The sequence below is a fragment of the Centroberyx gerrardi genome, chromosome 8 (genome assembly GCF_048128805.1).
Source record: "Centroberyx gerrardi isolate f3 chromosome 8, fCenGer3.hap1.cur.20231027, whole genome shotgun sequence".
Lineage (NCBI taxonomy): Eukaryota > Metazoa > Chordata > Actinopteri > Beryciformes > Berycidae > Centroberyx > Centroberyx gerrardi.
Window position 1 is genome coordinate 23,688,004 of NC_136004.1, and position 27,634 is coordinate 23,715,637.

At 41.8% G+C, this 27,634-nt stretch overlaps 1 protein-coding gene across 2 annotated transcripts in view; it reads right to left on the minus strand.

Moving 5' to 3' along the window:
- Positions 1 to 21,703: 21,703 nt before the first annotated feature.
- The window catches only part of agtpbp1 (ATP/GTP binding carboxypeptidase 1), a 34,803-nt gene continuing 28,872 nt past the window's right edge, over positions 21,704 to 27,634 (minus strand). Inside the window, exon 26 of one of the 2 annotated variants that reach the window (XM_071917975.2) lies at positions 21,704 to 24,643. In XM_071917975.2, the coding sequence (XP_071774076.1) occupies positions 24,466 to 24,643 (178 nt within the window). In that variant the 3' untranslated portion in view covers positions 21,704 to 24,465. Of the gene's footprint in view, positions 24,647 to 27,634 lie in introns of both variants that reach the window. The other variant, XM_078285311.1, reaches the window with a different exon arrangement.

The window sequence follows — 27,634 nt, forward strand, 5'->3', positions numbered from 1 at the left end:
TTAGCCAGGCCCCGTCCTCTGTAATGGTGTAATGTATATTTCATTACAGCCTAATGGGCTCCATTAGCACAGTCTCCTCACAGACATTCAAGACTTATTGTTTTATGGCAGAGAAGGAAGGAGGGATGGAGAGGAGAGAGGAGAGAGGAGAGGGCAACGGGAGAGAGAAAGAAGGGACAGGAATGAGGGGTATAGTGGGGAGGAGGAATAAGAGGAGAGGTATTGATGCATATTGGGGAAGAAATAGAGAGGAAGGAGATGAGAGAGAAGGGAGGACAGGGGAGAGGGATGGAGAGAGTTTAGAATGGAAGCCATGGTGCATGGAAGAGAAAACAGTGGGTGTAAAAAAGGGGTGAGAGTGGGCCGTGTAGAAAAAGAGAATATGGTGGAGAGAGAGAGAGAGAGAGAGAGAGGAGGTGTGAATGTCCTCAGGGAGAAAGAGAGAGAACCCGAGTGAGTGAACATCCATCATTACTGCGGCCTGCTGCAGATTGTTCTTCAAGCCACAACTTCAACTTCACACTCCCTTCACATTCCTATGGCTGGCCTCAACCACACACACACACACACACACACACACATATACACACACACAAACACACATTTTACTGGCGATCTACCAATTGCTTACACTCTGAAAATAAACTCAATAATGCGCCACATATCCCCATTATTGAGAACCACTTCACTCGCTTACTCTCTCTAGCTCACATATCTAGTGGAAGCGCTTGCAGACACACTGTAAATACTACAGTTCACTTGCATGCACGTAAACACATTTTATGTTTGTTTCTGCATTTTACGAGGGCATATTTTACACTTTACAGAGGTATAAAAAAGAACAAAGTCAAACTCACAACAGTTCACTGTAACAGCCATTTTAGTAAGCCTCGGTTAGATTTACAACATGCATATACTGTAAGAATATGGTTTGGAATTGTGCGTCTTATTCGTTTCTTATCAACAGCACTTGATGGTATTGATGTTTGTGAAATTTTAAATGTTGATTATATTGATTTATTGTATATTCCTTTATAAATTAAGAGGCATTTTTTTGTACATTTCTTTCTATGCTAATATCTGAGGTTGCCTTTTGCAACAGCAAACTTACTGAAATGGATCACTGTTTTAATTGATTATGTTTTAGCAAAAGTGTAAGATAACCCTGGGTGTGTGTGTGTGTGTGTGATGTTATGTCAGGCTCCCTGTTAACAGCTACTCTGTCTGTCAGTACGCTCTACGGCAGGGATGATGCTTTACTAGCCTGTGAGCTTGTAAATTTAGTCTGACATACTGCAGATTTACTGTCACTAGAAGAAGAATTTGGGGCTGATGGCTCTGGTATAGGCTAATGGTCAAAATACTCAAAATCCATCCCTGCTGTATAGTAAAGTTTACACTGGATGAGTACACTCAACCTATTCAAAACTTGTCACCCAATAATACTGTGCAATAACAGAGGACAGGGTGTGTGAGGGCCTGTGTGTTAGCTGGAAAAAACTGTGAGACAAACACAGTATGCATATGAATGTCTCTGATGTCAAAAGATATTCACAAGAGTAGAGTACTTCAAAGCAACATCTCAGTTGGCTGCACTGTGTGTGTGTGTGTGTATGTACCTGTTGTGTTTTGTAAATCGTGAACTGTGTCAAATTGGACCTTGATGATGGTTTATGGTTGACAGTTGGTGTTACAAGGAAGAGGCTGTAAAAGGGATGTCTGGCATGAGCCTGCGATGAAGACTTGTCAGCACTATGTATGGATGCTCTGTGGGACGTTAATAGATCGCAGGCCGGAGTTCGGCTGTCTTCGCATCGATGCCGCAGATCGTAAGAGAAAAAACAACTGCTGTATGAATGGACACCTCAGAAAAGGAGGGACTGACAATCACAGACTTCTCTCTCTCTTATTCAAGTGACCTACTGTAAAATAGACTATTCTACCAACTTTCCTCTTCTATGCTGCCTACTGTACGTGATAGTCTTAAACTTTGGTCTCTAGAAGTGCTACATTTTTGTTTTGTTTTTCTAAAACGAAATAACAGCGAGAGGAATGAACAAAAAACATGTACAAATGTGAATAAGCTGCTGAAAGAAATAAGCGTTGCTACTGTAACTGCTGTGTCCGAGACTGTGTCAGTATCTAGATTGTACTATTTTCTTCTTTGTCTTAGAGGTGGAGGGAAGAGAAATGGATAGTTGGGACTCACAAAGACACTAAATGACATATGGCTCCCGGGATTGTGGAGCTGTGTTTGCTCATTCCCCCGGCACTGTGTGTGTGTGTGTGTGTGAGAGAGAGTGTGTGTGTGGAGAAGGCTGATTGATGCCAGAGTGAGCCAGGAGCGATCCGTGGGTCGGTTCAAACTCCAGCCAAATCCTAGTTCAAATGCAGAGAAATTCAACACAGGAATCAGGAATTGGTTTGTTGTCGGTGTTCACCACTTCATGATAAATGACTTTAGGAGGGAGGTTAGTATTATGGCAGCTAAGATTTATGGAATCACATAATTGTTTTTATTTACGACTCCAAAATCAGCCTTCTTCTCTACACAACTTACTAAACCTGGGTTTCACAAAAGTATATCAGCAATATTAACAGATACTTTTCTTTTCCCTATTAGCTTGCTATGAAATAAAGATGAGCTGAGTTTGGGGTGAACCTTGTGGCTCAGTGGGATGACGCATACTCTGACTTTGAAAATGTTATGATCCATATTGAATTTAATCCCCTCTCTCTCACACAACTTTCACATCACTGTCTGATATATATACTATCTAATAGAGCTGAAATATCATAAAGGTCATCTTTAAGAAGATCACCTTTGTGCTTAAGATGCTTTTTGGGATCCCAGCCGCTTGAAGAATGTAATACCACAAACCGCTTCTCTGCAAAAGAAACTGTGATTTGCCATATGCAGAAAGTATATCTGTTTTTCAGCATCAGTTCTTTGGTTCTGTACCATTTCTCTCTGTGTGTAGAAGGTTTTGAAGGAAGAGGCTCAAAATAGGACAGAGACGAATACACTGCATGGTCTTAAAACACAACTACATGAGAGAGATGAGTATAAATTCAGTTTTATGGTATTTCTAAGCAAAAAGGGGTTTTGAAATGTCAGAAACAAACCGGATTTCAAAGTTGGGATGTTCCGACGGAAACAACACATTTGTGTAGCTAAAGTCTGACTGTGCAAGCAGGTTGTTATTTGGTGCCACAAAACTTCTGATGCCACCCATCTGTGCTCTGTTTATGGACACACACACCACACACACACACACACACACTAAGGTAACTTGTACAGTCATACAGTGCGAGGTGGGAATTATCATAATGAGTCATGATGGCGATGATGATGATGATGATGGTGATGGTGATGGTGATGATGATGGTGATCTGATTTCTCTCTGAACGTGGACCAGTCTGTCGTGATACAATGTAATTAATAAAAAGTGTTATGTCACGTCGAAGCTCCAGCCACTGAATATACTGAAAAGTTACGTGAGTTTCTGTGTGTGTGTGTGTGCGTGAGAGAGAGAGAGAGAGAGAGAGGGAGAGAGAGAGAGAGAGAGAGAGAGAGAGGAAGTGAACGAGAAAATGAGGGTGAGTGTCTGTGCATTTGTGTGATTTTGTAAGAAAAAGAAAAAGCACTCAGGCATGCTCAGGGCGGTGTGACAGAGAATCTGAAAAACATTCTTAATTGAATTCAACGATACAACTGGAGAGTGCTTGAGTGACGCTTTGCTACATCTTTTCGCATCCTATTAATCCTAATATAAATCCAATGTCTTTCAAGAAGAAAAAAAAACGAAAAAAAAACACACACACTTGCTTGGTTTGCAGATTACGAGCAAGCAGAGGGATTTTGCGGGGAATTGTACTAGCAAATTGGACAGGAGAGTACGCCTAAATCCCCCATGCAATTAAGCAACAGCTGAATTAATATGTTCTTTTTACACAGAGCCCTGTCTACATTTTATCTTTTAATAAAAACGTCATTGGAAAAGAAATGAGAAATACACAAGGGGGCACAAAATTCACCTTGGTGTAAGAGTGTGTGTGTCTGCGCACGTGTACGGGTGGGTGTGTGTGTGTGTGTGTGCGCAAGAAGGAAAAGCACCCAAGCTCAGCATACAGTATGCAAGTGTTTGTATGTGTGTAGGGAAAGTGAGCGGTAGTAGCACTCTCCTTGGCGTACAGCAGAGAATTCCTGTACTCAGCACTTCGACCTCGTAAATAACACTTTTAATCAACGGACACACAAATACGCACACACATACACACACACACACACACACACACACACACATACAGTGGTAAGGATGAGAGAGGCTATAAAAGCTGATCTATGTCACAGGAAGACAGACACACACACATGGAGACAACGCACCAAAGGGCATCCTGGTGGCTCAGATGGATAAATGAATACATTTGTTGCATGTTACTCTCCTCTCTCTCTCCCATCCTTTCTGTTGCTCTGTCAACTGTCAAATAAAACAAAAATGCCAAGGAAATAATTGAAAAAGAAGAGTAAACATCGCCCCAACCTTAACCTTCATCTATACACGCTCAAACCCTAGTTAATAGTGACTCTGACCCTGCATGTCATGACCATAAAGGTGGTTCATGTAGCATTTCCAAACATCAATGTGTCATTGTCAAATTTATTGGAGTACCACGGTATAATTACTGTGAGATCATGGCTGAGACGATTAGTAGCCTCGATGTCACGCCAAGTGGTATTGCTAAAGCTAGTGTTTCTCAAAATTAAGACCACATTTCCCATAAACCCTGTTGCTATAGTTTCCCCCTCTCCCCCTACCTGCCGTTGCTCCGTCTGCGTCTCCGTCCATCTGCATTTGTTTTTGGCTAACAGGCTACTATGATACTGAAAAACTACTGGAGCATAGCAATATAGCAAAGTGGATCTCTTTGTGGATCTCTTCTTCTTGACATACATTGGGTTAATGATATGATGATTATGCTGATTATTTCAGGACTGTAGTAATTTCAACTACAGCAACAGTTGATGCTGCACACCTAGCTAGGTGCTGTGGGACTGGACAGCATCTGTTCGTGTCTGTGTATTTTTTTTGAATACGAACAAGTAGAGCGATTCAAACTAAAGGCCAAATTAGTCGAAGTTCGTCGAAGTCTATGGCGGTGGGAGCGTTTGTGGTTCTGCGTTGGTGATTCTGCGCATATGTCCACCAAAATGCTAGACAGCAGTGGCGTGCTTCAACACAGAAGTAATAACAGAAGAAGTGTTTACATTCTCTGAAACTCATTCTGGAATATTTCTCATCACAAATTCAGTGACATCTCATTATCTTTATGTCCTACAAATGAACATAATTTGCAAACCTTGTCAGCTAGTCTCTCTTCGATCTGCTCCATCGTCGTAGGCACAGTCACATTTTGAGGGAGGTACCACAAAGACCTACAGTGTAGCTGCGAGACAGAAGTATAAATTACCCTTGAGTCTTCATTCTGTTTTCACATTTCGCGGGAAATCATATCCCGATGAAAAAACACATAGAGAGCAACACATTGAATTAACCAGTTTACATGGTGATGTTTTTTCTACAGCCATTATACTATGCTATCAAAATGAACTTGAGAATGATATATTGAGTTAAATACTCTTTCTATTCTATTCTATTCTATTCGATTCGATTCTAAATATGTATTATACATAAATATATGTAGGGGCTTCATGGAAATCTGCTTGGCTTGTTTCATTTATCAAATCAGTTTGCAGCCCAATATTTCAGCATCTTCCAACGTTTTCCACACATGGAAACACAATGGTATAGGCTTAGTGTCTCTATCAGCCATGCTGTACATCAAAGCCTCAGTAAGACTGCTACTAACTACTAACTCCCTCTGCCTTAATACTATACTATTAACAAGAGCGTCATTTCCAAGGTTGTAAAGGCAGCCGGGAAGAGCAACTGTTGCTCGGAGGAAACGTGTCACTGCAGAAACATCAACTTGCAGAGAAAACACGCGGCAGAACAATGGGGTCGGTGGAGGCTGCGCTCGACACAAAGCTCTTTGGTAATGACGTTGAACAATTATAGGTTTTTAAGGGAATGGCAGGCACTCATTAGTGGTTAATCCCTTACTGCTGCACCTGGTTAGTGACATCATTGCCACTGCAGGGAGATGTGTGCATGCACGTGTGCGTGTGTGTGTGTGTGAATTAGGGATGTTCCCGATTCCGAATACCACATTCTGCAAAGCACAGATAATGCCTTGTAAACGTTCCCTCCAAATTTTTCCAATATTATTCAGATGTTTTAATAGAACGCCTTAGTTGTGGAGAAAACATATTCAACTGAAAATAATTTGACTGGCTTTTCTCATTGGACATTGAGGCGGAGTCTGTGTTTCTCAGTCAGTCTGCTTCACACACAGAGAAACAATAGTGAGAGAGAAAGAGAGAAAGTTACTTGTTCATACGCATAATTATTTTGATAACTAATCCTAAAGTTCAGGGTGGAGTTTTTTCCTGTTTATAATTGCTTGTTATGACTATTGTTGGTTATGGGTGTGTTTATAAAAGCCTGTGTTTATGGTTACATAACATCAAGGTTGTTGTTTGTTAAGTACAGCTTTAAAAAGCAAATTATCTGTTTTTATACTTCATTATTTTTGATGGGTCATTGTAAAACCACAAGTTTAATGCTTTCATATTTCAAAAAATAGCAATGGCAATGATTACAAGGAGGGAAAAAATAAGAATTTGGGGGATTTTTCATGTTTCACTGTAAACCACGCCCACTTCCAGTTCAAACAGTGCCCATTTCCGGTTTCATCGAAATACAGATACAAATACAAATAGCAGCGTCTCCGCACACCCCTTAGTGTGAATATGTGTGTACATGTCCACACAGCATACAGTCATTTGACAACAGAAGGCGCTCTGAATACAGAGGAATTCAATCTCCCAGAGGACATCATCGAAATGGAAAACACAGAAAAACAGGACAACCTGGGGAACGGGAGCCATTCCTCATCCTCTGTCTGCTGCTGCTCCTGGAAGAGTTTCCTGTTCCTCCGAAACGGAACAGCCTGTGGCTTTATCAAGATTTATGAGCTGAATCATCATTGGAAATATAAGACACTTGTTGGGGCAGAGGGGGAGAGGGAGAGAGGGGAAGGGGGAAACTGACAGAGAGAGAGATGGGACTGGTGGGAGAGGAGAGACAGAAGGAAAGTGAGCGACAAACAAACAGAAAGCGAGAGAGGCAGACAGAGGGAGAGACGATGTGAGGGAGAGAGAGAGAGAGACAAAGAAAGGGAAAGAAAGATTCAAACAGAGAGAGATGGGAGGAGTTTGATAGGGACAGATGTCTAGACTTGATCCAAATAATCATCTCTCTTATTATCTCTCATGTTGCCATGGTTTTTGCTCTGTAAATGTGCCGGCATCCTATCTGAAAGCTGTTATCAAGTAAAGCACTCTGAAAATAAGGGGTGCAGCGGAGACAAAGGACTCAGTGGACTGGAGGCGATTGGGAAAAAAAAGGTGAATTTTAAAGTCCATCAGCCACATCTGTTATGTTACATTTTTAATTTCATTTTTTTTTTCTTCATCTTAAGAGACACAAGAGAACAATAACATAAATGAAAACGGTAATGACAGAGAGACAAGACAGAAACAATGCACCACAAACAACGCACAAGAGATGCTTAACTGACACAGGCTCTACTAAATGTTTCTACTGAATCTCAGGACCAGAAGGAGAGAGGTAAAGGTACAATCTTTCCAATGTAGCTACACTATACAATGTAAAATACACATAAAACGCTGACTTTCACAAGCGTCGCTTCTCAGAAAACCAATCACTACACCAGCTGAGTTCACTAATTAGTTGCTCTCGGTTGCTCTGGTTGAAACCTGGGCTGATTATCAAAATCAAAAATGTCAAGTCGATCTTGCAGAGAAAGTTCTTCCCGAGTCATCTTGGAGAGAACGATCTGCTCATGACAGTAAGCACAGAGACGCTTCCTTACAGTTTGAGATGGACCGGGTGCTTGACGTCACGCCGACAATCAATTAAGACGCACAGCTGTTCATTTTCCCGGCTGTTTCAACCATGTACAGTAACTACAGCGCTGCTCGGATGTGATGCCTCATTCTCGCAATGAATCTTGGGGCTTTCCATTTGTTCTCGTCGGCCAAGTCGCCATCCGATGCTTCCTCGTCTGGCAGGTAAACGTCTGGGATCTTTATCCGTCCTCCAATCTTGCATTCTTTTGTTTCGGCGGTTAGATATTACATAAAATGTGTCATGGAAGACAGGATTAATGTGTAATTTATTAGTTTTTTCCACTAACAATGCCAACACTGCAAAAAAAAATCCCAAGCCACACAATCAAGTTAGCTCTTAACACACCTTTCTGTATATGAGTCTCACAGTCTTCCAGAAAACACCTCCTAAATAATTCTGTTGGTAACAAAAATGTAGTTTGCAGACTCTTGGGCTCTCGGCCTCCATTTTAACCAGTTAACAGTTACTAATGTCGTCATGTTTTAATTTCTTATAACCCAGTAAGCTCACTACATTCATTTTGTCCAGCTTGTCAACCCCAATCCCTGGTGAAGGCAATACTGTCTGTCTCAATCTCCTCAAGAAGTTGCCCTTGTATCATTACCTGGAGCCATGGCTGCCCTCAGCAATCTGCTCTGTTGGGATCCATTGTTCTGATGTGAAAAGCGAAACCAATTCTAATCAACATTCAAACTGTGAAGTGCCTGATAAATGCCAGCCCTCATTATTTTGCATCCTTTGCTGTCTTAAATGAGCTTAGCGTCCGTCCATTGAACAATATGGCACTTTCTAAAATGACTGCTGAGCAGTGAGTTTTATTCGTGTCTGCTAGGCAGTGTGCCTCGGCAAATTGAATCAATGCGTGTCTGCAACTGTCTGATTTTTTTATGATTGACTAATGAATAGATCTAATTGAAGCAAACTAAACTAAATCAGCTTACTTTGAGATTGTATTGATAACTGCTTGCATATTTTCTCTGTTCTACATGGAGACATGGGAGTGTTAGAAAGACAAAGAGAGAAAGAAACAACGTGAGGAGAGGTAATTACTGAAAAACAGAATACTACAGAAAATGATGGAAATACATTTGTTACAAATAGGTTACAATAAACAGGTGATGACATAATGACAGAGAGACAAAGAAAAAGGAATGAACAGTGGAGAGGAGGGAGTAACAGAGAGAGGGGCAGAGCCTGCAGGAGACAGAGAAAACAACCAGTCAAATAAGGGCCAAATAGCAAGAGTGCAATAATAAGCAGAGTAAAAAGAGAGGGAGAAAATGCAGCTCAAATAGAGGACATCAACCATCAAGAGACAACAACCAAAAACACCGGGGAGCATGATAGAGAGAGAGAGAGAGAGAGAGAGAGAGAGAGAGAGAGAGAGAGAGAGAATGAGCAACAGAGGAGGGCCAGTGAACAAGGGATGGGCTTTTGATGGAGTCTCATCTGGAGTGTTTATGACGAGGCAGCGCCAGCAACATAATGAGTTGACTGATCAATCTTTCCTCCTGGCCCCGCTGGATCAATAGCACTGTTTTGACATCCTACATTAAGCTCTAACTAATTGCCAGATTGCTAAATGCTTTTAAGAAGGAAGAAAAAAAAACATATCCAGGGCAATCAATAATGCAATCACGCCAGTGACTCTCCTGTACTGCCAAGGGAAGAGGGATGTGCTGGTGTGTGTGTTTGTTTGTATGCACACATGTGTGTGTGTTTGCATACATTTGTGTGTTAATGTGTTGAACAAAGGGGAATGTTAAAGTCCTAACAGTTACCTGGTTCATGAATTGTAGGACTGGTGCATGTATCTATTTATTCATGTGCATGGGTGCCTGTGTGTGTCTGTGTGTGTGTTTGTGTATGTGTGTGTGTGGTGCAAGGGCAGCTGGGAGTTGTGGTCAGGGGATGAGAGCAGAGCAGAGCAGTGGTGTATTTGGGGTTTGAACCTCGGCGGCCTCAGTGGGACAGTTAGTTGACTTGGCTCACAGCTCCGTGGCTAGACCACCAAGACTTTACACAGCACTCACTGGAAGGGAATAGTAGCCTAAACAGCTTTGGATAATAATAATGGGTTTGTGTATGCGTATGTGTATGTGTGTGTGTGTGCATGTCTGTTTGTGAATGCACAATCATTCCAGTAACTGTCAAAACACATATAATATTTTTTTTATGGTGTCAAAGTCTCTCTCTCTTTCTCTTTCTCTCTTTGTAGTGAGGATGAGTACATGAGAGGATGATAATTACATACAGATGATACTCTATCATAGACCAAAGGACACAATGGGGTAACAAGGTCTGTGTTTGTTTGTGTATGCCGGTATCTGTGTGCGTGTGCGTGTGCATGTGCGTGTGTGTGCATGTGAGTTTTAGGGCTAGTGTGTTTTTGTATGCGACTAACGGGGTCAGGGATACACTGGGTGACGACATCTCGCTTCTCCTCTTTCCCTCTCCACCTCTCCAAAACAGTGGGGGATAAAAACCCTTTTCATGAATTTTTCAGAGAAGCGGTGCTTCGCTGGCCGGAGAGCCTCTTCTCCTGTAGGCTCATACATTTTTAACAGGGAGAAACACACAGGACAAAATGCCATGGATTTAAAGCACAGGTACAAGGATGGCTGACCCGGTGTCTGCTAGAAAGTACTTACTTGCTTTCACAGTTTAAACCAGTGCTTTTCAAACACTCAGACTCGGACTTGGGAGCCAATGGTGGATCATGGGAATTGAAATTGGTTCCCAAATGACTCCAGAGAAATAGAGCTATGAGAAAGGAAGACAAAAGAGAGCAGGTGGACTCACACACACGACAACATGCATTTAAATAGTGATTTAAGGTCATATTTGGTCGGTATTATTCGTTTCTAAGTGAGGCTGATTTCTGTACCTTTCTTGTGGAGAGTCAAAGGCTTCCTGTATGTACGGTGCAATTACCCTGAAGCCCAAACGTCTGCGCTGATTTCCCTTCACTCCCAGCCTGCCGGACTTTGACGCACATTCACGTTAATTCCAGGCGAGCTGATGGTTGTCCTATGGAGAAATCAGCAAGTCCACAAGGGCCCTTTGGTAAAAACTTTTCAAGGAGCCGATAATTGGATACAGATGGTATCATGACGAAAGAGTGAATAAGCTCCACGGCTGTTATAATTGGCAAACATCTTACTTTGTTTATTTAAATATTACTCACAAAGTACATCTATAGTGGCATCAATCTTGAGAGTTTAGATGAGTGTAAGTGATGATGATATTCATTACATTTGGTAACATGTATTGCTTAATTTACGGTATGTGTGTATTTCATGTACTAATACAGAACCTGTGGGTTTATTATTTACCCAAACTTTTAAATCATCCTCCTGCAATTATGTTTTAGATTTGTTGTCTATTCCAAATCATGGGTTGCTGCTGCTACGCTTTAAAGCCACTGCTAATTATTTGGATTCAGTAAGCTAGAACTAGCACAAATGTTCTCCCAGCTGAGGGAGAGATGCGAGAAGCTCCACTGAAACAGATGTGGGGAAAAGAGACTTGCTCAAGGGAACATCAGCAGTAGTTTCTGAGGGAGAGGAGAGCATTTCTCCTTCACGTCCTCGGTCCAGATTTCCCCCGCTGGTCCGGGGATTTGCGTCCGCTCTTCCAGAGGTCACTGATCTCCACAGCTTGCCTCGCCGCTACGCCCTTTCAGTCGCTTCTTTTTCCTTCTCCCCTCATCTATTCCCCTGACTTCTCCCTTTCCTCCTCTCCTCCTCCATCTCCTCTCTTCCTCTTGTCCCCTCTCCTCCTCCTCCTCCTCCTCCTCCTCTGGCCCCACCCTGTCCTCCGCTCCTCTCCTCCCATCACCTCCCCAGCTTCCATATCTCTGCTATTAAAACAACTAAATTATTAAACCTATAGTGATAATCAATCAATAACACTCTTTCTTAGAGGGTTAGACCGCTTAATAATTGACTAATCCTGGGGGGACCTCTGCCCTCTCTCTGTGTGTGCGTGTTTGCGCGAGTGTGTGTGCGCGCGCGCGTGTGTGTGTGTGTGTGTGTGCGCACATGCATTCACATTAGTGTGTACCTGCATGTGTGTGTATTGGTTCCTTTGATTGAGGTGAGTGTTATTGAGGTGGACTGGCTCTGATGAGGGTCATGAAGGACTAATTAAACTCTTAACTCTCATTTCTGGGAGAAGCTGAAATAAAAAAAGAGAGCTGGCAATGGTTGTTATTAAGAGTGACTAAGCCACAGGTGCCGGAGACTAAACAAACACATTGCGCGCTACATCACACAGCTCCGGTAAAGGTTTACTCATTTATGGAGAAGGTTTGATGAATCATATTTCTTTAAATGTTTGTGCTCTCTTTCCACATAATACAGAATATGAGCAAACAGATACTTGCAGGCATGCACATCTGTCTCTGTATCTTCCCCTCTCTCTCTCTCTCTCTCTCTCTCTCTCTCTCTCTCTCTCTCTCTCTCTCTCTCTCTATTTATCTGAATCTCCACAAGCCAGAATGAGCTCCAGAATAAGATTGTCCTCATTTAACCTGTTAGTGTGGAAACAGAAATCTGGCATATTTATAACCAGAATGTACAATTAACTTCTACCCACTGTGTCCCAATGGGAGTACAGCCTTGCAAATCCTGACCTATGGAGAACGGAGGTCCTTTGAACTAGTGGAAAGTTTGGAGGACCCTAACTAAATTTGAATACAGTGGCCTTAACTTAATGAAATGTTTTTGCATCACTGACTGTCTCTTTCCTTTCATCGTGCCCCATCATTCATTTGGTCAGTTAGGAAGTCTGAGGGTTGAGTGAGGCTTTATCCTGTGGAGAGATGGAGGGTTTTTGTCATTTACAGTGAGCTCTACACTGCAAAAAAAAAAAACTATTAAGGCACTTTTATTTAAAGGTGCAATAAGTACAATTTTTACTGCCCCATAGCACAAAATGACCATAACACAGCACTGTATATCTGCAGGGGTTTGATAGGGTTGTTGTCGATCAATACCAATAACTCAACGATTACTACAGTTCACAAGTCACTTTCACAAGGTATTTTTGGTGATGAACAGCTAAAGAAGTGCAGTCCTTTTTTGTATATGGATCCTCCCTAGTTTGGGGTTCCTAAAGTACTGTGTTTGGACAAATTAACATTATATGCAATTAAATATATATATTATTTAGCCTTTATTTTACCTGGAAGTCCCATTGAGATTCAAAATCTCTTTTCCAAGGGAGACCTGGCCAAGAAATGGCAGCAGGGGTAAAACATACAATACAGTAGAAAATACAAAACTAGTAAAATATGTACAATAAAAAGAGATCACAATTTAGATCAGAAAAAGCAGCACACATCTTGCATAAGACAAAATGTGATAAAAATTATTTTAAGAGCAGTGACTTGACTCCGACTCTTGATATCTTACTGTCAGCTTCACTTTCCAGCCTTTATGTATTGCTCTTCCTGTTCGATAGCGCTCGCTGCACTGTTCACTGTATAGTCTAAAGTATTTTGGCTCCTGTGTGTCCTTGTTTACATTCCTGGCCTAAAGCCTCTGAAGCAGAGTCCTTTCAGTCAGGAATTCACCCCTCATCCATTTCTGCCCTCTGCATCGATAACAGCTCTCCTGTCAATAGCGGCAGCCCAACACCGGCTGCCTGTCTCAATCCTTAAATTACCTCCTAAATCTAGAGGAGGGCCATACAGACGCTTCCCTTTGCTGATGGGATTGGAAGCTACCTATTACCTTGACAATCACTCAGTCAAACTCTGGGGTCACGCAGGAGATCACGCAGTTAAGACTTCGGTGGATTAGAGATGTTTTGATTGACAGCTGAAAGGTGATTTGAGGGAGAGATAAAGCAGAAGGCAAAACATGAATAGAAATTATGATGTGCGTCCCTGTTGCTTCAGGGGAAAATACTGGAGGAAATAATGCTTTACCTCCCTATCACAGCCCTTGTTAAATCTGAATAACAAATAAAACCCTGTTGATGGTTTCATTCTTGCACACAGCCCATGAATGTGCTTGATTTCAAATTAGTAAATTAGCTTCAAAGGCCCATCTGACTGACAGGTAATTACATGAGTGTTGCCCCGTGCTAAAGCTTTGCCTCTCACACAGGTGATTTAACTTAATTTAGACGAGAAAACGTCAGGTTTATTAATACTATCATATGGCATGTGATATTATTTGAGAAATTACCTTCCAGTTGGTTGTTGACATTAATTTTGGTAAAATGGTCCTTTGAGATCTTGAGCATTTCATTTAAGTCTTGTAAAGTCAGAATTAGTAGGGTTACAGCACTTCCAAAACACGTATCATCACTGATTTCTGATCAGCTCCTTAATAATCTAATCAGTAACGTAATCCACTGGGTTACTGAGCTGCGTGATCTTTTTACTTTTAGTTTCTTTTGGGTTACTTTGCCTCCAAAGTCCATAGAATATGTAGTAAAAATTTAACCCAATTTATGGACTGCTATTTGAATACCATTGTTATTGCCGACATTTACAACCAGTATCAACCTTAATTTGAAACCATTATGTGTAAAAGCAAAAACAATGCTTTTTCTTTCTTCAAAGATGTTTCTTATCCTTTAATCCACCTACTGTAGTAACATACCTTTTTTTTTTAAAGAATTAGTAATCTGATTGTTGTGTTTTTACACTAACTGTAATGGAGTTGAATTACCATATTTATAAATACATTACTATATTTACTGCCATGTAATCCGTCACTCTCCAACCCTGCCAAAACCTTTTTCCATCACTTTGTTGGCTCGACTATAATATATTCGTTTGAAAAGTCTCTTTTGATCGATTGGTCAGGTCAGGGATGCTGAGCATCTGTCAGCTGTCACATACCTGTATTCCCAACAGGCCGCTGTTGTTGCTCACCTATCGTCTGTTTAAGATTCCTTCACCGTGTGGCAGCCGATCTCTCCTTCAACAATCTCTTCTGTCAGGTAATGAGAGAGAGAGACAGAGAGAGACAGAGAGAGAGAGAGAGAGAGATAGAGAGAGATGGGGAGAGAAAGACAGACAGCGAGATAGAGAGAGAATGAGAGATATGGGCCGGTGTTGTAAAATATATTTGTTTTTATTATTTGCACTTTGGCACTGGCAATTTTGTCCAATAACAGCATTCTCCCTGACAGACAGACAGACAGATAGAGAGAGAGAGAAGAAAAGGGACAGAAAAAGGGAGAGAGAGAGAGAGAGAGAGAGAGAGAGAGAGAGAGAGAGAGAGATAAACTTCAGCGCTATCAAACACTTAACAGAGAAATTAAATTGGCCAAATATCTTAGCATTCATGAAATTACAGAAGGAAAAATTCTTAGTAAATACAGACTTGGGGACCATTCAAAAACCTGGAAACTCAGAAAGACCAGAGGCTCTGCAGCACTGCAATCTCATGGAAATGAGTCTAAATTTAAATAAATATTCCCAAGTTTTAGCAGCCTGTCAGAGATAGAAAAGCTGCCACCGGTCCTCAGTGAGGAGGAGACTCTCTGTTACTGGCAGCAGGATCTGGATCAGCCTGCCACCGCCTCAGAGAGAGAGAATAGACCAAGCTGTTGAACTCTGCTACTATAAACTTACTTTATTATTAATATTGACTGTATATATTTCCAAGCTGTCTGAATGAACATGAACGGATATGAATTGTTGTTGTACAATATCCACTGTTATAATATTTTAATATGTATAATATTTGACTTATGATGTTGATTATATTCTTGCAAATGCTTTGGCGACACAAATTGTCTTGTCCTGCCAATAAAGCTTACTTGAATATGAATTTGAGAGAGAGAGAGAGAGAGAGAGAGAGAGAGAGAGAAAGAGAATATGCCCCCACACTCATTTCTATAACAGAGAAGATACTTTAACTTAATATTTACTACACTCCTGAGACAGAGTGTGTGCCAGTCTGTCTGTCATCACTACTTACTCTCTCTGTTTTACTGTGCTCATTAGACACCATACTGTCTCTAGCCTGGCGTCCTGTACTTTAACATGCTGCATGTATGTGTGTGTGTGTGTTTGTGTGTGTGTGTGTGTGTGTGTGTGTGTGTATGTGTGTCTAGCCCTGCGTTAACCTGAAGGTTATGGCTCCTAACCTTGTTGGCGTCTGTCCATTGACGTCCCACAAGCTGCCCTGGTCTGGGGTCTGACTGGACGCTGACACAGGACTATTAGACCCCTGTCCTGTCTCTCTCTCTCTCTCTCTCTCTCTCTCTCTCTGTCTCTCTCCATCTGTCTCTTTCTACTTGATTGACACCGAGCTCTCTCCCTCTTCTCTCACTCTTTACTATCTACATCTCTCTCTTTCTCTCTTCCTACAGTGTTTTGCCTCTATCCAACCCTCTGACTGTCCCTCTTTCTCACCTACCTTTCTATGATTTTCTTCCTTCTCTTTCCTCAGTTTTTCTCTCAGTCTTTCTGCCTTGATTCCTCTCTCTTTCTCATCCGCAGTATTTATATCTCCGCTCTTTTCTTTCTTGCTGTATTTCGTTCTGCTCCAGTATAGGAATTTTATTTCCAGCGCAGTTCTGCATTATGTATGTGTTCACATTATGTTCATATGTAAACTGAAGTAATGGTAAATAAAAAGGATGGAAAACTATTAAACTATTAAACCATTATAAAGCAAACCACCATCAGTAGAAACAAAAATCAATTACACTTGCAGAAAAGCATAAGAAAACCCTATCTTCATATAATTTGAATCAGTTTGATACCTACTATGATGCATAATAAGGATTTCTGTCATATCAATTTATGTCAGGCTAAAAAGGAAGATAAACTCTATTCTGCAAATAAATAAGTGGATAAACTGAGTATACAGTAGATGGATTTACCTTCCACTTAATCCCTACTTTAGTAGATTTACATCAAAACACTACAGCTGTATGTTAGTGGGCCAATCTGGAATGTGTGTTAAGCTCCATCTCTGCTGCCGCATCACTTCACTGTTGTTTATTTAACTGGGTGAAAGAAACGTATTCCTGTTCACACTCAAATTCACTGACTGAACTATTGAAAGAACTGATAGTAACTGAAAGCTATATTGTAAATCAAACTCTGTATAGTTTATTTTTTGCATTAGTATAGTTTGAGTTACAGAGATCTGAATATTATTTAGTGATTGTATTTCAGATCCTGTCTTCTGAGAATCTCAAGCTGTTTCTGTCCACGGTTGATCTGCTGCACTGGGGCTTTGAAGTCTGATGTTGCTGTGCTGTGAATCCCTTCTGTGTGTAGAAAGACAACATTCTTGCTCCAACACAGCAGGGCTATTTGATATGAAGGTGTGTGTGTGTGTGTGTGTGTGTGTGTGTGTGTGTGTGTGTGTGTGTGTGTGTGTGAGTGAGTGTGAGTGTCCTCCATCTATCTCCGGAGCTCTGGCTACAGGGCGAAATATACTTCCTGTTTCCTGTTTTGCAGGCCAATGATAACCTGATACACCCTGGAGAGAGATGGAGGGGGGGTGGGGGGTGGGTGGTGGTGGTGGTGGGGTGTCGGAAAAGAGGCAAAGGATGAGATGGCAAAGAACGTGAAAGGAGGGAAAGAGATGGAGAGAGACGAGAGGGGGGGAAAAGCAATATTTAGGCAGAAAGTACAGAAAAGAGTCAACCTTTACAAATCAAACTGTCTCCATTGTGTTGGTAAAACAAACGCACCTAGAGAGAGAGAGAGAGCGCTCTTTGAACTGATTTCTAGCATGAAGAAAGAAACCAAATCTTTGCTTCACTGTCAGAAGTAAATTATAAAGACGCTATAAAGATGCAACTGGTTGGTTGCTGTGTCAGTGGCTCTGTGCTGCTATCTCCGTCTCCAACAGCTGAGGACACAACGCCATCCGTTATTCAATTCTTTTTAATTGGTTTCAAGTCTGCCTCATTTGCATATGCTTGCTAAGAGGGCATCTTATTGGAGGGGAGGTGGGAATGGAGATGGATTGAAAAGCCAGCGAGGGAGAGAGAGAGAGAGAGAGAGAGAGAGAGCATTTTATAAAGAAAGGCTAAAAGGAAGAATGAATGAACAAACGAGTGAATAACAGACGGGATGTAAGTGCTTCTAGAAAAATCAGTCTCTCTGGTTACCATGGCAACGAGAGGTGCAAGTTGGCTCTGCTCCCCACATAACCAATTATGTCGATGTGTGTGTGTGTGTGTGTGTGTGTGTGTGAGTGCTCGTGTGTATCTCGGTCTATTGATAGACAAAAGGGAAAGTAGGTGCATGTGAACCTCTGTGAAATTTTTGCGGTGCGTTTTATTTTAATGTCGTGTTTTTGTATCTATGTCATCTGTGTCAAGTTGTGTCTCATGTCAGTTTATCAGCAGCCACAATAGCTGTTGTGGTATGAGCACACACACACACACGCCCCACCCTCTCTGCGCACACACACACACACACACACACACACACACGCATGCACAAACCCACTATATTCTCATTATTGTGTTTGTAGACTCGTTATGAAAAGCTATGCACACGGGTTAGTAGGATGTTTACAGCAGCGTAATCACAAGCAGCTCCCCCTAGTGACAAATCACATCTATGACACATTTTTTTTTTTTTTTTTTACCCATAGTAAGTTATGTATTAAACAACGTGCTGTTAGGCTAAGACAAGAGAAAACAAGACCAGGACTTTTGGTCTAGTTGGACCCTTGGCTGTCTCGATCAGTCATGCTCACACTGCCACCAAGAGGCATTTGACTCATCTAGTGAGCGGTTCGGTTACGTAAAATAATAACATCTCTAGTAGTCGTTACGGTTAGGCTTAGGTCCGGGGACAGTTTAACTTTGGGGAGGTAAGGTTAGGCTTTGATAAGGAAATAAGAACCACTGGAGTTAGGGTTGGGTAGAAAAAATACATTTTGGTTAAGGATAGGCGGAGAAAATTGGGTGTGGTTTGAATTTGGTGCTTTCAGTGTGAGGGGCATCATTTTTAACAATTCAACCATCCTGGAAGGCACTTCGCCCTATCATACTGTGTAACAGCTTTTACTGCTTAACTCTTCGTTGAGGACGTACGACGCTGAATTACAATGAGATCAGACTGCATACACACACGCACACACAAACACACACACACACACGGTCATTCTAGCCTTGTGCGCTGCGGTGACATGCAGCCTATACACACACCTCTTTGTCCGGCCGTTCTTTGTGGACTTGTACCTTTTCAGAGGAGCCATTCTCTCCCTCAGTGGGACCACCAGTGAGTTAGAGAGGCAGCCAAGTCGGACTCTGGCACTAATTGGCCACGCTATTAGAGGCCCACAGAGCACAGGCCACACTTAGACTACAGAAATAGGCTAGTCAGTGTGAGGCTGGAGCCTGGGCACGGTGCCTGGGTGAGAGTGAATGGGGGAGAGAGAGAGAGAGAGAGAGAGAGAGAGAGAGAGAGGGAGAGAGAGAGAGAGATTCTAATTAGGGGTCTCTGATGAACATGGGCAACCTACAGGAACAGCTCAAAACCCTCCACCCTGCAACACACACATTCACACACACTTTCGCCTCTTTCAACCGGAGCAGTAATTGGTTGGTGTTGGTGTTTGTGGTGGTGGTGGTAGGAGGGTGCAGGGTGGGGGTGGGGGTGGGGGGGAATCTTTTGTCTGCTGCACTTCAGCTGCTTTGACTGACAGCGGGGACAGGAAGTGAGGGCGTGGGGCTTAGAGAGGAAAAGAGCTTTTCTCTTTAAACGCTGCCTTCCTCAGATTAACATTCTCCTCCACCTCTCCAAATTCCTCTCCTTCTCCTCCTCTCTGTCTTTCTTCCGCTCCAGCTTGCACTCTCTCTCTCTCTCTCTCTCTCTCTCTCCTCTCAGTCTTCTGCTTTACTTTCCTCCTCCTCCGCATCCTTCTGTCCATTTAAACCCATTTACATTTAGCTTCACACATTACTTCTCTTACACACATTCTGTTGGCTTTATTCGTTACCCCCTTCTCACCTCTTTCATTTCCTCAATTGCAAAAGATTAGGTTTCTCAGGGAGCTTAAATAAACAGCGGATGTGCATTGCTAAACAAATGTTTGTACAATTGTGCCACTGACATGAGATGATTCAGTGGCTACTTGTGCTTCATTAGCCCAACAATAAGTCAAAATCGACTCAAGCAAAAATCAACCAAATCAAATCAGTTATTCGTAAAGTTGGCCAGAGACTGGATGTTGCCAAGTGTTCCTTAGGTTAATTAGCTCATCTATCTTCAAATATTAGGTCATATTTTAGTTTTAATAGGATTGAAAAGTCCCTGAAGGAAGCTTTACCATTACTGATAGGTTCTGTGACAAGAATAAAATCATTTTCTACTCCTTGAGACTAAATAGACCGAGAGCTACTGCTCCAAGGGGTTGACTGAGGATAGCGCATCACATCATCTTTGATTTTCCAAGCCTCTTCTGTCCAGATTCAGCAAAGCTGGTTTTACCCAGGAACTAAAAAATCTTTTTTTTTTTTTATCCTTTGAGGCACAGATCTCATCTTTTCACAGCTGTCTAAAGGGGAAACATTTCCTCCAGTGTGGTTTCTCCCCGTTTCCACAGGCATCAGAACATGTGATCTGTGTCACAAAGAGCTATAAGTAAAATAATTCAATCAATAAATCATTAACAAATAAACTGATAAACAGATACAGTAAATACATGATAAATGTAGATAGATAGATAGATAGATAGATAGAAAATACAATAAAATAAACCTGTGTGAATGTGTAAATCCACGTTGCTGTAGTGTTATGGAGGGATCCGACACAGATTTGGATCCTGCACTCCCTGAGACGGGGCAACAAGATGGCATCTGACAACCCGACAGATTTGGCAGCCAACATGCTGGTCAATCACAAACAAGCTATGTCACGGCTACAGCCAGAGGTATATGGGCTGTAAAACTGGCTGCAGCAGGAGTATCAGCGGTGTAGCCGAGCACAGATCTGACAGAACTGACAGGCAGGAATGAAGCAGTCCTTCTCTGCTGCCACTGCACACACAGACACACTTTACACCGATGGGCAGGAGGGCACCAGAGCAGATTACATGCGTTAAGTGGATTACCAGGCTTCGCTCACATCTATAGCATTCAATTTAAAGCAACAGTAGAGCGAGGTTGTAAGGTTTAATGACATCAAAATGTTATTTTAGCAGGGAATAGGGAAATGTGGATTATGGTCAATATTGACCTACGAAGTCTTGCTTATATTTGAAACAACTTGAGGGGAACTTAAGGGGAAGATATCGGAAAATCCTTAGATACAGAGACAAGAGCCAAGACACTGTTGATGATGTCATCAAGAGCCGACTCCTGGTCTGACGACAGTGAATGGGAGACAGACTGAGACAGTACTCATGGTTACTTTACTAAGATAAGAGCACATTTCGTGTTTGATACAATGGAAAAAAACTCATTTGGATGTAACACCTGAAGCAAAAAGTTGATTAGCTCCCAAAATTGGGCAGAATGGATTTGGGAGAGAGGTGTTCATGTGGACAAATATTAATTGGACTGAATAACAATGTTCATTCTGTTGAGACTTTATTTTTTGCAGTGTCACTGACACACACACACACACACACACACACACACACCTGTACTCCACGGTCAAGGTAACAAAAAAACGGAGACAGATTGTTTTTAGTTGACCACATTCACATTTTATTTCCCATGTCTTCATTGTAAGCTTCAATTTTTTTTGCGTTACAATCAGCTTAAAATGGTTTGCTATCTCAGCTTGTTTACCCCGCAAGAAACAAAAAAAAAACAAAACAAAACAAAACATATTTCACACCTTTAGCTGCCCAGCACTACGGTGGACATAAAATTCCTACTAACAAACACAGACACACACTTCTCATATAGTACTACAACGTGACATTGTTTCATCACATACGTTACGCATCATTTATCACACACACACACACACACATACACACACACACACACGCCCAGAGCAATGACCAGACAGACTGTCCCTGGGTTTGTAAGATGTTGACATGGGCAGAATTCATAAGGAAGGCGAGCCAGGAGGAAGGAACAAAAGAGAGGGAGGGGAAACGGTTTAGAGGGAAGGAGGAAGAGGGGAAGGAGAGAGACTGATGGGAAAAGAAAGGGAATGATTCGGGGGTGGGGGGGGGGGGTGTAGAGTGAGAGAGGGAGAGGGAAAATGAGAGCGAGGAAGGCATGATGGATTGGGGGTCGATCAAACTGAGAGAAAGATCATTGGTTGAATTGAGTAACATACATGCGCAAACACACCCACACTCACACTCAAATGCCTCATATACATACAAGTTGCATCCCAAAAATAATACTTAATAAATTAGAAAATAAAAACAACACAAAATAGCCATGCGCTAACTGTACAAATGCAACGGAAACGTTATCTCATCACTTCCATGAACAGAGAAAAGAAATAATACAACCGACTACTTTTTTACTCTCAGTATAAAGCACCATCCTTTCTTTATGCATGGGTCTCTCACACGCAAATCCACTAAGCTTACACACAGATTAGAGAAAAAAAAACAAACAACATTCCAGTATCATTTTTAAAATAACATTACAACATTAACATCAGCTTTGGGCTGGGCTATGAGAACTTCAAACTGGTGAGGTGACTTAAGTTGAGGTTTGCAAAATGTGACATTTTGTTCTTGTATCGTGATGTTTCACATGTTATACGTTATGCGTGTCTGTGTTTTACATGTATAATGTATATCCAAAGTGCAAAAGAGTTTTCTGCTTTTTGCAGCTCATGCTATTTGTGCATTACTGCTATACTTGCTTGCTGTAACGTTATATTGTCTATAATGAAAATGTGAAAACATGACCAGTGCGTGTGAATACTATACATTCTGTCTTTACTTCGCACTGATAATTCAGTGGAGTTACAACCAAGATACTCAACCAAAACCTTTATCTGTGTTGGTTTGTATTGTGTGCGTCTATATGTGCATTTCATGTATTGTACCATATTAGGTTTTGTCTCCTTAAAGACGTGAACATTCTATAGTTGTATTTTAAATACATTTCATTTCTTGGATAAGCAAGGCAAATAGAACATGGACTAACAGGACCATGCACTATGGTCAGAGAGCGAGGGATTACAGAGTACAGCAAGTGAGGTCACAACTCAAGTGCAGCTCATCAGAGTAGGGTCTAGGTGGGACACTGGGGATGACATTAGCCGTAACCCCTAGCTAAAGCAAAACTCTTACCCCTAAAGATCCACCTGACTCCAAATAAATAAAGCCTGTCTTCACTATCATCTACATATGATCTAGAGTTGTCTGGTCATCCCTGTATCCCATCTGGACACCACTGCCTTGGCTTGTCAGAGAGAGGGAAGCAAGAAAGGAAGGACGGAAGGAAGGCAGTCAGGAAGGAAGAAAGGAAGGAAAGAAAGAAGGAAGGAAGGAAGGAAGGAAGGAAGGAATGCCCAAACTGACAAAGGCAGGAAAGAAGTAACAAGATAAGTTAAAGCGCAGGGTGAGAGTGAAGGAAGGAAATAAAATAAATACGAACGCAGGTTGGTTGGATGTGTGAGTCAGTCAGTGGGGGGGGGGGGGTTCCAGTTTCCCTCAATTGCCACTGGTGTTTTTCAAAAAACACTGGGTCAGGACCCAAAGATGGGTCCCAGGAAAATTAAAATGGCCCCCCAATTTCTTGGGGAAATCAGTATCCATAGAAGCCACTGGTTATATTATGCTACCACAGCCTTTTCAGGTAACTTCAAGGTAGGCTGTAAAATGAGTTAGTTTACTACTTCAGTCTCAAAGGGTTCAAGTTAAGGAGCGGCAGTCAGAGTGCCCGTTGTTTGGTGTTCTGGCTAGCTAAGTGAATCTCAGAGGCTATATGGTGTCTGAGGTCAGGGGTTAAAGTTCATAGTTCATGGAGGTTATAGTGTCACGGCTCCTGGGTCAATCATTCATTGAAATCCATCCAGCTACTCATTGAGGATTTATTTTAGCCTTCCTGGAGTGACAGGTAGGTGGGGTGTGCACCTTCAGGAGCAACACGTGGCTCCAATGTGCCAACCAGATCAATCCATCTGGAAAAATCGTACCTGAAGCCATTTCACATAGAGACCAACCAACGTTTACCCCAGGTCTGTCGCAAAGTGGTGCCCTGTATAGTGATATATAGTGCATATAACAGGGTGTAGCAGGGGTTGGGTGGGAAACTAACCTTTTTATTCACCGGCTGGAGTGACAAGTGGGTTCAAAATGTTTACTATTTCACCAGTCAAAACGATTTTTAGATTGGAAAACGACAATCCGAAGAATGTCTGGTTATATGCCAAAGCGCCTGGTGTTGAGGAGATGAACACATCAGCCACAGTAAATAAATTAACCATTATTTGTCTGGTGTTAGTTTCCCACCCTGGCCCAGCGGTCCGGTGTCGGGGTTAGTCCCTGTGGTTGGTCTCCGTGTCCGACAGATGCTCGAGGTGAACGGGGTTCTCGTGGACTTCACTGCCGTGGTCGTTGTCGGGGTCAGCTTCGTCGTCGTTGCTCTCTGCGCTGTAGTCCACCTCCTCCAGGAAGGAAGGCTCGTCCTCATCCATCACGTAGGTGGTGGGGCTGCTGCTAAGCAACAACAAACCAGAATATCAGTATCACGGGAGCCATGTATGACTGATAGATCCCTGTAGGTTGATGATAGAAATAAAATTAATTACTGCTGTTAGAGGGAAAATGTGTATCTCCATCAAGCCAGCTTTTCAGGAATTAAGGAAAAAACTGGCGCATTTCCCCATTGACGCCTATGCATTTGTTTTTTAATTATAAAATGCATTTCAAATGGGTTTCATGGTGCTAGGAATTTACTGTTCAGAAGCCTGTCTCAGGAAAACACAACAAACACAAATCAAAAACACACACAACTTGTGACATGGGACATTCATACAAAATTAAGGAGTATTGTTGCCCATTTATTTGAATGGATGTCCTCCTTGTGATATTTCTTTTGATGTGAGGTGAAGTTGCTTTAGACAAAAGACCAATTTTGAAAAAGAAATGACATGCAGCGTGTGATATTATCATCTTTTACTGTCACATTCCTAAACCATCTCAATGCACTCACACTCTATACTCTCTTCATCTTTATCTGTTGCTTTCCACAATGTCCAATGAAATAAACTGAATGCAATAATAATAAAAACAACAATAAACAATAAAACAATAAAAGAACACACCATAATCTATCAAACCCATTTCATTTTGAAAAGAAACTTGCACAGTACAGTTCACCAACACACACAGAAATATACCAGAATGTAATACAGGCAAAAAAGACATTGAAATATTATAATTGGATATGAGCTGCTAACAAACGGTGATTGTGTGCTGTCACTGGTGAGACTGTTTTTTTCCTGTGGGTCTTAATGGTTAAATGGTTGCTGGTTCTTTGAGGTTTTAGTGGCTTTAGTGGGTTTTTAATGGTGTTAATGGTCTGAAATGTGATCCCTGGGAGACAGTCGATCAGGGGGCTCAGACACTGATCTCCCACCATGCACTCTTCCAGTGTGTGTGTGTGTGTGTGTGTGAGAGAGCGAGAGAAAGAGAGACAGGGAGAGAGCGAGAAAGAGAAATTGTGTGTGATTGAGTATATGTACAGTAAGTGTGTATGTTTGTGATAATGTGTGTGTGTGTGTGTGTGTGTAATGGTATAATAGTCTGGATGGACAGAATGCTGTCCAAAGAGATAAAGAAAGAGAGAGTTGTGATCCCAGAGTGAGAGATCCTCAACCATTAAAGGCCATTATAGAAATCCTGCCACCCACCCACTCTCACAGACACACACACACACACACACACACACACACACACACACACACACACACACACACACACACACACACACACACACACACATCTTTGGGTCACATTTTGTCTGCCAACCCAGTCATCCATACACACACAACCTTACACATCAATGTCCTCTCAATGCCCACCTCTTAACTCTCTCTCTCTCTCTCTCTCTCTCTCTCTATCTCTCTCTCTCACACCCCCCCCCCCCCCCACACACACACACACACTCAAACACCCAGTCATTTGCAGCAACCTCTCTATACCACAACATCATTGTTGTGATGACCTATTAAATGATAAGTGGTACCATAGCAAACCCCACGAATAAAACCATAAACCTGGGATGAGAGCGGCCAAACCCAAAGAATGCTCACGCAAACACACACACACACACACACGCGCACACACAACCACCAGAACACTTTATGAGTCCCTTAATGATCAGACACATAAATGATAAATGAATATATCAATATGAGAGGAGAGTAGACTAGTAGAAGAGAGAGAGACAATGAGATAAAGAGAGAGAGAGAGAGACAGAAAGAGAGACAGAAAGAGAGACCTGAGTATTAAGTGGTGGTGAGTACAAAGCCATCCTTCCACGTCAACTGCTTTAACAAAGCTTTGGAGGAGAGATGGCTGAGGATTTAAGATAGAAATGAAATAACCTGTGTGGTCAGAGCTTGGGTTTGGCCAGGTTTAATCATTTCTTTGCGGTGCTAAACTGAAATAGAATATAATCTATTTGGACCTCAGATTTCTGAACTGGGGATTTTAATAGAGGTGATTTGATAGAAAGCTATGTGGGTCATTGTTTGGGTTTAGAAGAAGGGTGGCTCATGGTTTGAAGCTGTGTCTTATTAAACTATGGACCAAGACCCAAAATGGTCTCAAAAGTGACATGGGTGCTACTAGCATTTTTAAATGAGCCCAAGGTAAGAGACTAAATTTGGGTCTAAAATTGGGCTTTGGGCTGAAAAACTTTGACAATCCCTCAATTAAGGGTATGAGAAATGGCATGATGCTAAAATAATCTATAAAAATTCTATAATAAATGTAATAATTCTATTGATTAACAGTTGGAACAGTTGGAATTTCCTTTCCATCTATTTAAAAGCTACCTTTGGTAAGAGTTGTCTAGGTGTGGCAGGCAAGACAGAGAAAGAGAGAGAGAGAGACCAGACCAAGATCAAGATCAAAGCCCTAATGAATCCCTGCTGATGTCCTTGGGCAAAGCAAACAGGATGTGATAGGGAGGTGTAAACACTGATGCAAACAATGTGTACACATAGTGCACAGTATTGGTTTGGCTTGTAGGTCCAGTTACATTATGGTTTAAATTAATGAGCTTGTCTTAACGGCTGAACTACGACCACATTTGATACTTCCATCCCTTGAGGGCATGGGAAAGTTCGTGGACGAAACAGAGGCTGTAGGCTCCGACCCCGGTCAGAGTCAGACTCGAGTCACAGTTTTGATTGCTTGAGACTTGACTTGATGCATGAAGAGAAAACTTGAGACTTGACTTGATGCTTTGATGACTCGAAAAGGTTTCTAAAGTCTTGACAAAAGATCTTGTGTGTGTAAATGACAGTTATGACATTTGTTCCATCAGACAACTGAATTTAAATTCTCTTTTCTGAATTTGGATGGAATGACTGAATTTACTGAAGTTGAAATTGATTATAGAAATCAAACTCATGATGCTCTTATCAAGTTCATCCTATTAAAATGATATTGCATTAAAAAGTCCTAGATATTTTG